Genomic DNA, 14,451 nt, shown 5'->3' with positions numbered 1-14,451 from the left:
CGACGGCGGGCTCGTGGAGGGTGCCATAAAGCCGGACAACATTGCGAAAATTGCCCATTTTTTTTCGAAACTTTGCCAAAAGCCCCCTTTTTAGCGCTCTGTAGGGCTTTGTTAGCGAATGTGCAGGTCTTAGCTCTGCAAGGAAAATTGCTTTACTTACCCATGGTCCACCACGAGGAGGTGCCTGCACGTAGCTGTCGAAGCCGACGAAAATATCTACGCGCCCGGTGTAACCGGTATGTTATATCCCCCTGCAGCTTTTTACCCCCGGCATATCATACCTAGGCAAGTTTTACTCCCCGGTAAAATGTGCCTAGGCATGTTCCCCCCACTCGTACAATGTGCCTAGGCATGTTTTACACCCCCACCCCCTTCAACACCGAGCTGTGGGACACAGCCGAGACAAAACTTAAGTGCTGACCCGTCCAATAAATGACTGTTACACCCGTTGACATCAGCTCTGCGGTAAACAGGTGACGGATTCCGAAAGTCGTCGCACTGTCTTTCCCCCACTAGGAGCGCTCCGGAGTGCGAGAGACGCGGAGCGACCAGTGGGTATGCACTCGCGTAACAGTCGGGTCACTCTGTAATAACACGCGTAATAGTATGCCAAATAGCCGACATTCTCGAGTTTTTACCAAACTTTGGTGTGTTTGGGGCTATTTTTGGTCTAAATTTTGAGGCTTAAATGAGTATAAAAGCGTAATAGTCGGTTTACAGGTATTAAGAGTGTTAAACTTGTCGCGGAACGACAAGGGCGGGTGCCCCGGGGGGGGGGGGGGTAAACGTGCCTAGGCACATTGTAACGAGGGGGGCTAAAACATGCCTGGGCACATTTTACCGGAGGGTAAAACATGCCTAGGCACATTGTAAGAGGGGGAGGGGGCATGCCGAGGCACATTGTACCCCCTACCCTCAGGGGTGGGGGTTGAGGGTAAAACAAGCCTAGGCATATTTTACCCCCTACCCTCAGGGGTGGGGGTTGGAGGTAAAACATGCCTAGGCACATTTTACCGGGGGGTAAAACTTGCCTAGGTATGATATACCAGGGGCTAAAAAGCTCCAGGGGGATATAACATACCGGTTACACCGGCGCGTATATATTTTCGTCGGCTTCGACGGCTACGTGCAGGCACCTCTTCGTGGTGGACCATGGGTAAGTAAAGCAATTTTCCTTGCAGAGCTAAGACCTGCACATTCGCTAACAAAGCCCTACAGAGCGCTAAAAAGGGGGCTTTTGGCAAAGTTTCGAAAAAAAATGGGCAATTTTCGCAATGTTGTCCGGCTTTATGGCACCCTCCACGAGCCCGCCGTCGGCGCCCTGGGGCTGGGCTACCTTCTCCCCTCCCCCCACCTCCATTTCATGCACATTGGTCACCTTGGGAAGGTCTCTGGCGGTCAGTAGAGTACGAAATAGTTGAAAAAACAGCAACATTTTCCTAAAAATTTGTATTGTTTGAGGCCTGGGCGCCGAATGAAGGGGCTCACTTAGGTTCTAAGTAGACATTATTTTACTCATTAGTGTTGGTGAACGGAATCCAGGCCCCAAACCGCCAATCGAAGCTCTACAGGAAGAAAAAACAAGTACAAAAGCCAAAAATGCGATTTTTGCCGCTTTTTGACATAAAACGGCTGGTGGGGTGATGAAGCCTACGTCTGATCGCAAAATCCGATACATATCTGGAATCAGCGTTAAAAAACGAAAATTTTAAGACCGGTCGAAAAGCCGATATCGAAAGTCGCCTCCCAACGCTGGCCCCTATTGTAAGTGTGAACTTGGCCAAGCATGCGTTTGTAAATGTGTACTTGCGAGCATGCATTTGTAAGTGTGTACTTAGTACACAGTTAGGTTTTCAGTGTATTTGTACTCGTTCATGGCATGACTTTTTTGAGATTACTGGTTGTTGTGCTGTATGCCAGCCATTTCAAAAATGTGGCTGGGAACTTATTTTTCATCTAATGCTACAAAGGAAGATTTTTAGCGGACGCTTCCCCCCGGAAGACTTGATTTCATCTGACGTGGCAGCACACAAATACTAAAATGCTCCCCCTTTGGGGACTCCAGAATGTAACGGGCCATCACCCATTGAGATTTCGGGTTAAGCTGGTGCTTTCAGGGTTAAGGATACTAGTTCAAGTTGGCAAAGTTCCGATGTATTGTCTAGAAATACAACCACACTCCAGCAGAGTGAGGAATCAAAGTACAGTTGAGAGTGCACAACATACGAACTCATATTAAGATGCAGGCAGGTTCGAATGTTATCAAAAGGTGTACAGTGCAGGTACGTTAAATAGGGTACTTTCGTAGATCCCTGAACCGGAAGCACACAGACGCCATGTTGGCGGAAGTAGATCCAAACTTGACATGGGAAAGAGACGTTTGTCAAACGTATCGGCTCACTTGAACATAAACAGTTGTTTGATACTTGTTTGCAGTGCACCCACATAAAAGCGAAATGTTCCGAAACCTGGTCGAAATCGGTCCGAATCAGTCCGAACACCCTCGGACTGTTCCATAGAGCGCCCGAGACCAGGTCGGACTGTCCGCCACGAGCCCGCGTCGGGACTGGGACTGCCCGATGGATGCCCGATCAGATGATGCTTCCATCGGACTAGCCCGTACGGAGCCCGTAGACCCTAGTCCCGAAAGCGACTTGTCCGGCAGACCGATCGGCAGCGAGCCGAGTGTGGTGGACTGTCCCTGCCGGTGCAGGCGCGGAAAAGCCTGCTGGCCCGGGCCGGTCGGAGGCGCTCTCTGATTGGTTCGGCCAGGAGGGGAGCCTTAATCCTTCGGCAACTCGGAAAGTTTTGGCCGCCTCGGCACGCAAAACGTCAGTCTCCAGCTGCCCTCCAAGGTGCACGCATCGCGTTTGCCTGCGTCAGAGTCCACTCGCTCGGCGCGCTGAAGCCATGTCGCCTCCGCGCGCTGCAGCCTTGCGCAGCCTTGTGCTGGGAACGAGCCAGTTGGACGGAAAGAAGTGTGTTTTAGTTAGAAAATTTTTTTGGCTGATGACCGTTTAGGACGCTAGTGACTCTACGCTTGCTGTTCTGTGTGCATCTCCCAACACTAAAGGGACGGGCGGTGCGAGGGCGAGAGGTGTATCATTTAATTCGCCTTTCCCCGTGCACTCTCGTCCCCAAAGTGCTTTCCATCGGAAATTATTTTTATCCTACATATCAACTACTTGATTACTATCGTAAGTTCAAATCCGGTGCCAAGTTTGCCTGCCACAAAAGTGGCACGCCGTTTTGAATGCTAAACATTGGCAAGCCCTGACCTGAAATCTTCCAGTTTGCCCAAACTTAGCGCTTCGGCCGCCAGCAATGCCCAAATTTAGCGAACTCGGAAGTATTTCAGGTCCAGGCTTGCCAATTTTCAACATTCAAAACGGCTTGCCAAGTGCACCGGCTTTGCAGTGTTGCCTGCACTGCACTTGCAGAGGGAGGGGAGGGGATTCCGAAGGGAGGAGAGGGGTTTCGGGAGGGAGGGGAAGGGTGGGGGGCGGCGGGGAGCAGCCCGCCCTGCTCGCCGGCCTTGCTTCGGGTTAGTCCGAAAAGAGTCCGAATCTAGTCGTCGGACAACACCCGAAACCTTGCCGGATTTCTAACATTCTGGATGTCAGCCGGACCAGTCCGGTGGAACCGTTTTCGGACATAGCCCCCGCTCGGGCTGTTTTTGGAGCCTTTCTTTTTCATATGGGCATATGTGTTTCGCGAGCAATATTTGTCAAGCTCGGCTATAGTTTTGGATCCGAAGAGAGGTTAGTTTCCGGCCAATTTGGCGTCTGCTGGTCTGCTTGCTTCCGGTTCAGGATTCTACGAAAGTACCCTATTTATTTATCGAATGAACAGAGCTCTGAAATCACACAAGTGATAACAATATCGGGATCTGGCAAAATTACCCAAAAAGTTCTTTGAAATGTATTAAATCACCCCAATTATTGTACGAAGGACGGCCCACACGGCAAGAACGTTTCCTGGTTAACCAGCCTGGTTATTACCTGAAAGTTTCCAGAAAAACAAGGTGTCCAGAATCTGGGCACCTTGCTCGCCCAGGAACTGGGCACCTGTGCATGCTCTACCATAAGGGAGGGCCAGTTGCTGTATGGCTTGTGCACCCCGAGACTGGGCGACAAAGGTGCCCAGAAATTTGCACTGCTAAAATTTGTTGTCACTTTACGACTGAAACCTGGATGATACTTTCATCACTTTCATATGATAAAAATCTCATCACAAATTGATGACATTTCTATACAAGCTCCTATACTTATTGCACGGGCGTGACAACAATGTCATCAACTGTTTTGATGACATTGTTGTAAGGAAAATTAGCTCTGAAATTGTCATCGAGTGACGACTCAAATTTTTCACAGTGTGGACTTTAATTCCACAAGCATTCAGTGTGCAGCCTTGGCGCCCCTCCGGCGGAACCTCACTCGCGTCCCGCCCACGAGGTGGGACGAGAGGTCGAAGGTCATGTTGTCGGTGAGGCTCTGCAGGTCCTTGTGGTCGCCGACGGGCAGCACCTCCAGGTCCCTGAGCGCGGTGGCGAGGAAGGTGGTCATGTTCATCACGGCGTACGTGTCCCCGATGCACTTCCTGGGCCCCATGCTGAAGGGCATGTAGGCGCAGGGGTGGCGGTCCTTGCTGCGCTCGGGCAGGAAGCGGTCCGGGTCGAACTGCTCGGGCCTGTCCCAGTGCCTGGGGTCGCGGTGCACGCCGTAGATACTGATGAAGACGGGGGTGCCCGCCGGGATGGTGTGGCCGCACAGCTTGGTCTCCTCGTAGCAATGCCGGCCGATGAAGGGGATGGCAGGGAACATGCGCATCACCTCCTTGATCACGCGATTGAGGTACTGGAGCCTGAAAAACAAATAGTTAAAATGGAATGGGCTCAACATGACACTCACCCGCCTAAAAAAAAGATTTTTCAAATCACGCCTTTCGCTACAAATAGGGCCAAATGCGCGAGAGCAGGGAGGTGGCCGGTCGGAGCGTGTTATCAGGAGCGCCCAGCGCCGAGCAAAAGGCAACCCATCGTACTCCCGGTTCCTCCGTTTCCAATGCGATGTCATCGCTTATCGTGTGCGAGCACGTCATGTTTAGGGCATCGCACGAGAGGCTTAGCCCGGAAAGGTCAATAACAGTGAGCGTCTCGCCCCAGTCCAATGTTGTCTCAAACACTCCGCCAGGTGTAAGGCGCGCTTACACTGTAAGCGCGCCTCGGTGCGGTGTTAAGCGTAACCCAGCCTGAGCTGCGCTGTGCCACGGAGTGGGAGTGTGCGCCGCCGTGCCGCATCGCCGTCTGGCTGGAGAGCGGTGGGCAGCGCGCTCGGGGGTAAGGCCGCGGGGGCCACAGTGGGCCAAAAGACCGGTGGAGGCGGCCAAAACTCTAGACGCGTTTTGAGCTCCAGAGTCGCTAAATGGGACTCAAACCAAACGTGTGACCCCTCCAACGTATTTCTCTCTGAACGAGGAATCCATTGGTGGGGTCGCACGTTCGGTTCGAGGCCGTTAAGCGACTCTGGAGCTCAAAACGCGTCTAGAGTTTTGACCGCCTCCACCGGTCTTCTGGCCCACTGTGGGCCGCGCGGTCGTCAACCGGGCCGGTGGCCGCACTCCATCGGCCGAGTGGCCGCTTGAGGTCGTAAATGTCCAAATAACAAGATAACGCCGGTTCAGCGTGCTTGAGCAGTGATGCAACACGGGAAGCGGCTAATTAGATATTTAAATGAGGCCATTGGAGTGTATAATTTTGGAGTTCATGCATCGTTTTAATAGAAATATTTTTAAAAAAAAATTTCGTTTGTCTAACTCTTAAGTACTTTATAAAGTTACTGCTCTTGTTATAATGGCCGGCTAACCTGTTTTTAGAACTTGGGCGGTGCCTTTTGGGTTCTGTTACCAGCGCGTTGGGTTGGGTCCAGAGCTTTTTCATCACGAAACCTGCAGCCCGTTGACTTTTGCATACCGTGAGCTGGGGTGATATGAGACAATTTCAGGGTAATTTGAGGCATGATTTTAATCCTAACATTTATAATTCTAGTTGCATTGAATGACTCCGCTGTCGAGAAGGTGTATAGTCAAGAAAAGTGCGCGTGTTTTAGTGTAAGCCCTGAGTGACTAAATGGGGGTTAAGAGTGTGTCTTAAGTTAACTTAAAATTGGCTCACATCACCCCAGCTTACAGTAGTGTTAATAAAAACACATCATTTTGATCAGAAACCAACCAGATAACACGACAGAAAATTTGTACGATTCAATCACCGTTCAAAAACAAAAAACGAACGTCCAGAGTTTGTGACCCTCTCTCTGCCCCCCCCCCCCCTCTGCCTACAGAGAAATGCCGTGCAGTGCAGTCATAATTTAAAGCTAATTCCCAGTACTTAAACGATTCGAATATATCATAGCACAGAGAAATTTGTTGGTAATGTGAAGACACTGGTCTACAGCGAACTCTTCACCACAGGTTACTACCTTCGCTGCGCAGTCTTAACATATTAAGCTTTTTGTTCGTATTACGAAGAAAAAGCTCAGTACACTCTCAGACTCGTATTGACTTTTTTCTCTCCATTATTGACATTTTGTCCTTTGATTACGTAGTTTTTTAAGCAGCAATAATATGTAGTATTTCCTTTGAAACCATGTACAATATTGTTCACTATAAAGACTAAATTGTCATCAATTATTGAATATTTTTTTAAGTCGATTGCGTATTGACTCTTTGACAATAGCAAATTGACTTGATGTCAATATAACGAGCAAAATCCTACATAAATATTGAGGAAATAGTACTTTTTATTGCTGTGTAAAATACTCTTTCACAAAGGACAAAAAGTCAATAACAGTCTGAGAGTGTAGGATCTTGGCAGTGTAGCACTTACTCAGCCAGGTCCTCGACGGAGACGCTTCTGTCGCTGTCCCCGAACACCGAGTCCAGTTCGGCGTGCACTCGTTGCTGCACGTCGGGCAGCAGCGACAGCACCTTGAGCGTCCAGCCGAGCGCCGAGACGGTCGTCTCCACGTTGGCGCCGAAGAACGTGATGAACTCGTCCAGGATGGCGTTGCCCTCCGTGAGCTCTTGCGACCCGGTCGGGGGGTCCAACATGATGTCCATGAGCGTCTTGCGCGCTTGCTCGAAATCGCTATCGTTCTTGAAGCTTCCGATTTCGGCCCGCTTCTTTTCTATGAACCTGTTGCCAAGGGGAAATAACTCCAGCCAAATTTGTACACCAAAATTCATCAAACATGTAAAATTCACTAAAATTCATTCAAAATCATCAAAAATTGACTGAAATTCATCGAAATTCGACTGAAATTCATCGGAATTCGACTTCGATTCATCGAAATTTGATTGCAATTCATCGAAATTCGACTGAAATTCATTGGATTAGTACACTGAAATTCACAGTGATTTCCCCTTGCCTGTTGCAAAGCTTGTCGATGACCTGCTTGTCCTTGTGCACTCTCTTCCCGAGCGGAGTCCAAGCGAACACTCGATCGGACCAGAGGATCGGGTTGAAGGAGCGGTTGTTGATGGAGCGGAGGAAGAGTTCGAGAAACGCGCAGCAGTCCATGGCCTCGTCCTCGTACTCGGAGGTGTCCGACGACATGGAGGTGCGCAGGAAGTTCCTCACGGAGGCCTTCTTGAGGTTCGTGATGACGTCCACGTCCCGGTCGGCCTCCACGCGCTCCACGAAGGCCCTCCCCTCCTCGCTGAAGATGTCCACGAAGCGGTGCAGCACGTTGACGTTGAAGCCCGGCTGCAGCCACTTACGGTGTGCCTTCCACTCGGCGCCGTTCAGCTGGATCAGGCCCTTCTTGGCGATGATGTGCAGCAGGCTGTAGATGAAGCTGGGCTTGTCGGCGAACTTCTTGGAGCGCACCATCTCCTCGACCTCCTCGGGGTCCTGCAGCCACACCGTCAGGTTGTTGAAGAGGGAGAATCGGGTGATCTGCCTCCGGCCCCCGATGACGGCCAGCAAGGTGCGCATCACCGTGTCGGGGGTCACGACGCAGAAGCTGAGCGCGTTGCCGAGCAGGAACAGCGAGGGCGGCCCGGGGATGGCCAGCTCCAGCTTCCGGAAGTGCAGGTAGCTCCTGAGGTAGCGCGCCAGCAGCACCACGACGCCCACCACCACGGCCAGCGCCGTCACCCCCGTCACCGCGGTCAACAACGACATGTCTGCTCGCTGCGTCCGCGTGGTGGAGACTGCAGCCAGCTTCGAGAACCGCGCGTGAGCCCCTCCGCACAGTGCGCCCGAGGACCGGTGGAGGCTGCCAAAACTCGAGACGCGTTTTGAGCTCCAGAGTCGCTAAATGGGACTCGAACTGGCCGTGTGACCCCACCAATGGATTCCCCGTTCGGAGAGCAATCCATTGGTGGGGTCACACGTTCTGTTCGAGTCCCATTTAATGACTCTGCTGGAGCTCAAAACGCGTTTGTGAGGGCCTCGTTGTTTGTGTAGTGTAAGAGGGCCTCGGCAACTCGTTTTGATGTTCGTGGAGTGTAAGAGGGCCTCGGCAACTCGTTTGGATGTTCGTGTAGTGTAAGAGAGCCTCGATGTTTGTGTAGTGAAAGAGGGCCTCGGCAACTCTTTTGGATGTTCGTGTAGTGAGGAGGGCCTCGGCGGACGGGTTAGCACACTTCAAAACAGTTGTGCCTTGAGTTGTTTTTTTCATAAAATCCGAAGTATCGCTATTCATTCACTCACTGATTTCCAACGCCAAGTCAAAGGAACTTCCCGACCAGGTATCGACGAGGGGTGAATCACTAGTGTACTCATGTGTACAAATTAGCCCGTACTCAGTGTACTCACAAGTTTAAAAGGGTCGAAATTCACCAGTTTTTCGACCGATTTGGCGTTGAGTGCCGTTTAAAACGCTAAATAAAGCCTTAAAACGTTTACAAATGTGAAATTTATGAGTAAAATATGGTGTACTCATCCGTACTCATGTACTCATGTGTACATCAGAACGCCGAGTGATTCACCCCTCGGGTATCGACCTGCTGATGGAAGTATGCGTCGCCGAAAGTAAATAAACTTGAGGAACAAAAACAACGAAAACAGATTTTGTTTTGTATTTTTTGGAGCGGGCATTGCGATTGATACTGCCTACTGTCCCAGTCCGTTTCTGTCGCTACCAGAAAAAGTACACTGCAATTCCAAAGGTTATGAACGTACAGTAAGTAGCCCGCATGGTGCAATTCATGAAGGCATCGTACTGCATACTGTGAGAAAAAAAACACATAAAGAAACCTACAAAACCTTCTGGCAAATTTTTTTACTGGAATTTATTGTACTTTTGAAGTACAACAAATGCTGTTCAAAGTACAATGGAGCCGGCTTGACGAGTGCAGTCCAGGCCGCTTTGTTGATAGTATAATTGGCGTTGCGCAGTGGGCCAGAGGACCGGTGGAGGCGGTCAAAACTCTAGACGCGTTCTGAGCTCCAGAGTCGCTAATCAGGCCTCGAACAGAGCGTTTGACGTGACCCCACCAATGGATTCCTCGTTTGGAGAGCAATCCATTGGAGGGGTCACACGTTCGGTTCGAGTCCCATTTAGTGACTCTGGAGCTCAAAACGCGTCTAGAGTTTTGGCCGCCTCCACCGGTCTTCTGGCCCACTGTGCGTTGGGGTATGTACCTGATAAAAAGTTGCCAGGAATTTTTGAAGGTTTGTTGAGGTGTTTTTCTTGCAGTTTGGTTCCAGGTCATTCCACTTCGGGGGAGCAAGTCATGTCTCTGACCGACTTGGTCACGGGGCCAGCTGATAAGGACATTAAAAGGCCCGTCTACACTGAGAATCCAAACGCTATGAGTAGCGTCAATTGGTGCAATGCAAAAGCATTGCACATAAAGTGCAATGCCTCCCCATTCCCATGCCTTCGCATAGGGCATTTTCGGGACGCATTGCACGTAAGGTGCAATACGGCTATGGCATTGCACGTTGCGATATCTCAGCTGCATTGCACTACGTGCTATACTCATAGCGTTTGGAATCTCAGCGTACCAAATAGTTCAGAGGCTTGTGAGTCATCTCGCGGTAAAGATGTTGGCAAGTTAAGGTAGTAGTACACTGTTATTCAAATTGCGATAACCACCGTATATATTTTGCAATAAAAACTTATCATATTTTTTTTGCTATAATGACAACTTAATATCTGCAATAAAAAATTTATAGCTAAATTTTGCAATAAAGTATCACATTTTTGCGATAATGACTACAAAGAAAATGCAATAAAAAGTTATCGCAGAAAAAAATGTGATAAAAGTTACTACAAAACGCTCTTTTATCGCAAAAATTATGAGGTGGTTATTGCAAAAAAAAAGTGCAATAACAAAATTATCGCACTCCAGGATGCGATAAATCGTGGGAATCGCAAACTCGGTTTTATCGCAGAAATTTGTAGTAAAAGTATCGCAAAATGAATGACAGTGTAGAGCTCGAAAACAAGCCAAGCGAGAGTCAAAAGTTAAAAACACAGTATTTTGAGAGTGAAAAAAATTTCTTTGTCTTGAATTAATGTCAAAACTTTGGGAAAAGACGTCAACATTTTCGACGGTGACTGTCCCTTTTCTTTACGGATCTAGATTCAGAAGGGTTCAATGCATATTCTCTGAGAGTTTCACGACTTGACCTTTATGTTGTGCTACTACTACCTCACATGGTTTTGAAAAACGGCCTTTACGTCTGGAGTCAACGGCACACATGGCAATTAGTGTCTTAGGCGGCCGCACAGGACGGCTTATCGCCCGACAGCAAGTGGCTGAGCATTGTTATCATTGCACGCGCATTAATTATTATCGTGCACAGTGGGCCAGAAGACCGACGCCGGCGGCCAAAACTCTCGACGCGTTTGGAGCTCCAGAGTCGCTTCAACACGTCCACTCCGAAGCACTCGTGTAAATTTTGTCAGAATTTCAGAAACATGTCTGAGATCCTGATCAAAATTCGCGCACCTCTGAAAGCTGCAATTCTGAAAACTTACTCCGATATTGATGGTTTGAGTTCTACAGAATGTCAGGAGATGTTTTCAGCTTTCAGAGGTGCGCGAATTTTGGTCAGGTTTTCAGACAGGTTTCTGACATTCTGACAAGATTTACACGAGTGAGTGAAATTAAAGGGATGGGAAATCGCAGCAAGGGACGAGAACACCAGCTTGCCATTGGCCCTACGGCCTGCATTGGCATAGTTTGGCAAGGTGGGGAGTATTTCAGGGCCAGGCTTGCCAATTTTCGACATTCATTACGGCTTGCCAATTTTGTGGTAAGCCAACTTACCACCGGATTTGCAGTGTGCAGTATAGACTTAGTGGGTCTAGGAGATTTGCAGGGAGTCCTAAGAAAACCAGGAACCATTCGATTTCTGCCCCGAAGATGAAGTTTCTTTATAAAAAGGGCATGTATGAATACTCTATTGCCGTATGTTTCATTTTTTTTTTTTTTTTTTGGGGGGGGGGGTAAGTTTCGTCTTGGCGTTTGGTTCCCCTGGAATACACACGGACCGACACAGTGACCCAATAACGCTCCCGACGGAGATAGTGCCACAGCAATTACTCGATAAGTAACAATCACGCGGCCTTATGTCACAGCCGATGTGACGTCACCCGGCTAATGAAGCCCACCCTTGGCAAAGGCCAACGCCTGCCAAGCCGGTCAGTTCCCTGCCAACTCCGGTCAAGTCCTGCTTACACCAGGCCGCGCACAGTGGGCCAGAAGACCGGTGGGGGCGGACAAAATACTAACGGCGTTTTCCGCTAAACTGGCCTCTAACAAAGCGTTTGACCTCACCAATGGATTCCTTGTTCGAAGAGAAATCCATTGGTGGGGTCACACGTTCGATTTGAGTCCCACTTAGCGACTCTGGAGCTCAAAACGCGTCCGGGATTTTAACCGCCTTCGTCCGTCCCACCGTGTCCCGCTGACACTGGGCCCAGGTCCGGAGTGGACTAGATTTGGGTTTCCAGTGCGTAGACTAGAAAAGGGGGGGAACACGGCCCCTAAATCAATGAGGGTTTGTTTACCCCCAACCGCCGCATCTTCTTCTTTCCTTTCTCTCCTATCGCAAAATATCTCCTTGAGACATTGACGGTTCAAAAAATGCATCCCCAAAACATGATATTCATCCTACCAAATTCTATTACCTGAGTTGCTGAAAAGGCAATCTCACCAGGTGGAAAATTCAGACAGCCAAGTGGTCTACAAAGTCGGAGTGAGCTCTGAAAATTCAAAACATGAGGTTTCCAAATTGTCTTTACTAAACGTAGATAGCCGGTTCTTACATGGGGGTACCGAAACTTTATCCTTTAACGGTCTTGAAATTTCGACCTATTATTTTAAACTATGCCTCACAGGTGCTCTGGCCCGGAAGAATTTGAACACATTGGAAGTCTCAATTGAGAGATCCCTTGAGAATGGCGAATTATCTTCCTCTCAAACAACGCGCGTTTCCCTCAGAATATGCCATATCTTACTTCCGGTTTAGTCCTGCGTCTTCCGGCTTAGAGCTCCTTACAAGTACTTTCCTGTATTTACGAAGGCTCTGTATCTCCTCGGCGTGACTCCTTAAACCCTATCGTAAAACGCAACTGCCTTGCTTAAGGAGAACTTTGAGGGCACTCTGCTGAATGTTGAAGCGGAAGGACACTACAAATCCAAAAGCGTAAATTGTATGCTCTATACCTGGAGCATGCCTAAGCACGCTCTAGCTAGCGCATGCCTGCCAAGCATGCACTTACAAGTGCATACATGCCAAGTACACGCTTACTGAAGCGTGCATCTAGTGCATAAGGGATAGGGAGTTGTCTGCATCAGGAAGCGTGTACATGGCATGTATGCACTAGTAAGTGCATGCTTGGAAGGCATAGCTAGAGCGTGCTTGCAGACATGCTCTAGGTACAGCGTACAATATGGCATACAGGACATGAGCCCCGTCCCGTTTGAGCCCCGATGGTCTGAGCCCCGACCTGAGCCCCAACTTGAGCCCGACTTGAGCCCCGACTTGAGCCCCGACCAAAGCCCCAATATCCAGAGACCGGATTGAGCCCCGACCTGAGCCCCGTTTGAGCCCCATTTGAGCCCCATTTGAGCCCCGTGGCAAAAAATCATGCTAAAAGTCTTCAAAAATAGTTATTTTCGGCCACGGGGCTCTAACGGGGCTCAAACCGGGCTCAAATGGGGCTCAAACGGGGCTCAGGTCGGGGCTCAATCCGGGCTCTGGATATTGGGGCTTGGGTCGGGGCTCAAGTTGGGGCTCAACCCGGGCTCAGGCTGGGGCTCAAGTCCGGGCTCAGAACAACGGGGCTCAAACGGGACGGGGCTCATGTCCTGTATGCCTACAATATGTATGCTTTTGGATTTGTAGAGCAGTAAGCCCTTACTCTACAAAACGAAGAGTGTACATATGCTCTAACTGGAGCATGCCTGCAAGCACGCTCTAGCTAGCGCATGCCTGCCAGGCATGCATTAACTAGTGCATACATGCCATGTACACGCTAACTGAAGCATGCATCTAGTGCATAAGGGATAGGGAGTTGTCTGCATCAGGAAGCGTGTACATGGCATAATGTATGCGCTAGTAAGTGTATGCTTGGCAGGCATGCGCTAGCTGGAGCGTGCTTGCAGGCATGCTCAAGGGGGTATTCACTCTGGTAATAGTCGGTTGTCTACTATGTAATTGATCTGTAATAGTTTTGTAATGTAATTGGTAATAAGGGCAGCAAGGAGGAATAATAAGTGGCAATTTCGTTTCTTTTTAGACCATTGTTGCCTTTGGAACTTTTTGAAAAGTTTTTCGGTTCTGATAGATTAACGTTACGCATACAAAACCTGCACCCAATAAAAGGGACGCATCACCGCATTCTTATAAAAATTAAAATAGCCCGGAATGGCCAAAAATGCTTGTTTTACGCTTAAAAATTCCAGCTCTGTAACGAAAAGTGTAATAGGTGTAATTGGTGTATTACTTTCGGAAAGGTAATAGTCGGTTGACCATTTTCGAGAGTGAATACCCCCTTGGGCATGCTCCAGTTAGAGCATACCATGTGCACTCTTCGATTTGGTGAGTAGAACCGCTTCCGCGCATGAGCAGAAGTTCCACGGGAAAGTTATTTTAAGAACACACATGGTCTTGAAGTGTAACCTGGAAGACGAAGAATAAAAGGGGAAGTCACACAAGTTAGGGTCTATGAGGAAATTACACGGCGATCGAGCTTCCGGCCTCATCTGCCCTGTATGCACTGGAGCGATTCTCACGTTTCGGGGTAGTTTTGGCGTCTCTGATTTGCCGAAAGTGAGAAATATCCAATTAAGTTTTTCTAAATATTGGGGTCCTGGATGATACTACAGTTATGGCAATGGTATTTATAGTAAAGACCTTGTACTACCTTCCTAAAAACATGAGCCATAAGGTATTCCCATACGTTTTAGTGGGTGTTTTGATCACGGAAA

General features: G+C 49.1%; 1 protein-coding gene across 1 annotated transcript; it reads right to left on the bottom strand.

The window, feature by feature from the left end:
- Positions 1-2,138: 2,138 nt before the first annotated feature.
- On the bottom strand, positions 2,139-8,200 carry LOC117644938 (probable cytochrome P450 4aa1). Its single transcript, XM_034384730.1, has 3 exons — positions 7,425-8,200; positions 6,884-7,192; positions 2,139-4,863 (listed from the first exon to the last, which is right to left on the bottom strand). Exons 1-3 carry the CDS (start codon positions 8,180-8,182, stop codon positions 4,398-4,400), a joined length of 1,533 nt encoding a protein of 510 aa, XP_034240621.1. The 5' UTR covers positions 8,183-8,200; the 3' UTR covers positions 2,139-4,397.
- Between the last annotated feature and the right edge of the window lie 6,251 nt (positions 8,201-14,451).

This window comes from Thrips palmi, unplaced genomic scaffold (assembly GCF_012932325.1).
Source record: "Thrips palmi isolate BJ-2018 unplaced genomic scaffold, TpBJ-2018v1 HiC_scaffold_18, whole genome shotgun sequence".
Classification (NCBI taxonomy): Eukaryota; Metazoa; Arthropoda; class Insecta; order Thysanoptera; family Thripidae; genus Thrips; species Thrips palmi.
The sequence above is the reverse complement of the archived record's forward strand: the minus strand, read 5'-3'. Positions and strand labels throughout refer to the sequence as shown.

Coding starts and splice junctions, on each gene's coding strand:
- LOC117644938 (XM_034384730.1), bottom strand. CDS start 8,182: ATGTCGTTGTTGACCGCGGTGACGGGGGTGACGGCGCTGGCCGTGGTG. Junction 7,193..7,424: donor ATCGACAAGCTTTGCAACAG/GCAAGGGGAAAT, acceptor CCTTGGCAACAG/GTTCATAGAAAAGAAGCGGG. Junction 4,864..6,883: donor TCCGTCGAGGACCTGGCTGA/GTAAGTGCTACA, acceptor TTTGTTTTTCAG/GCTCCAGTACCTCAATCGCG.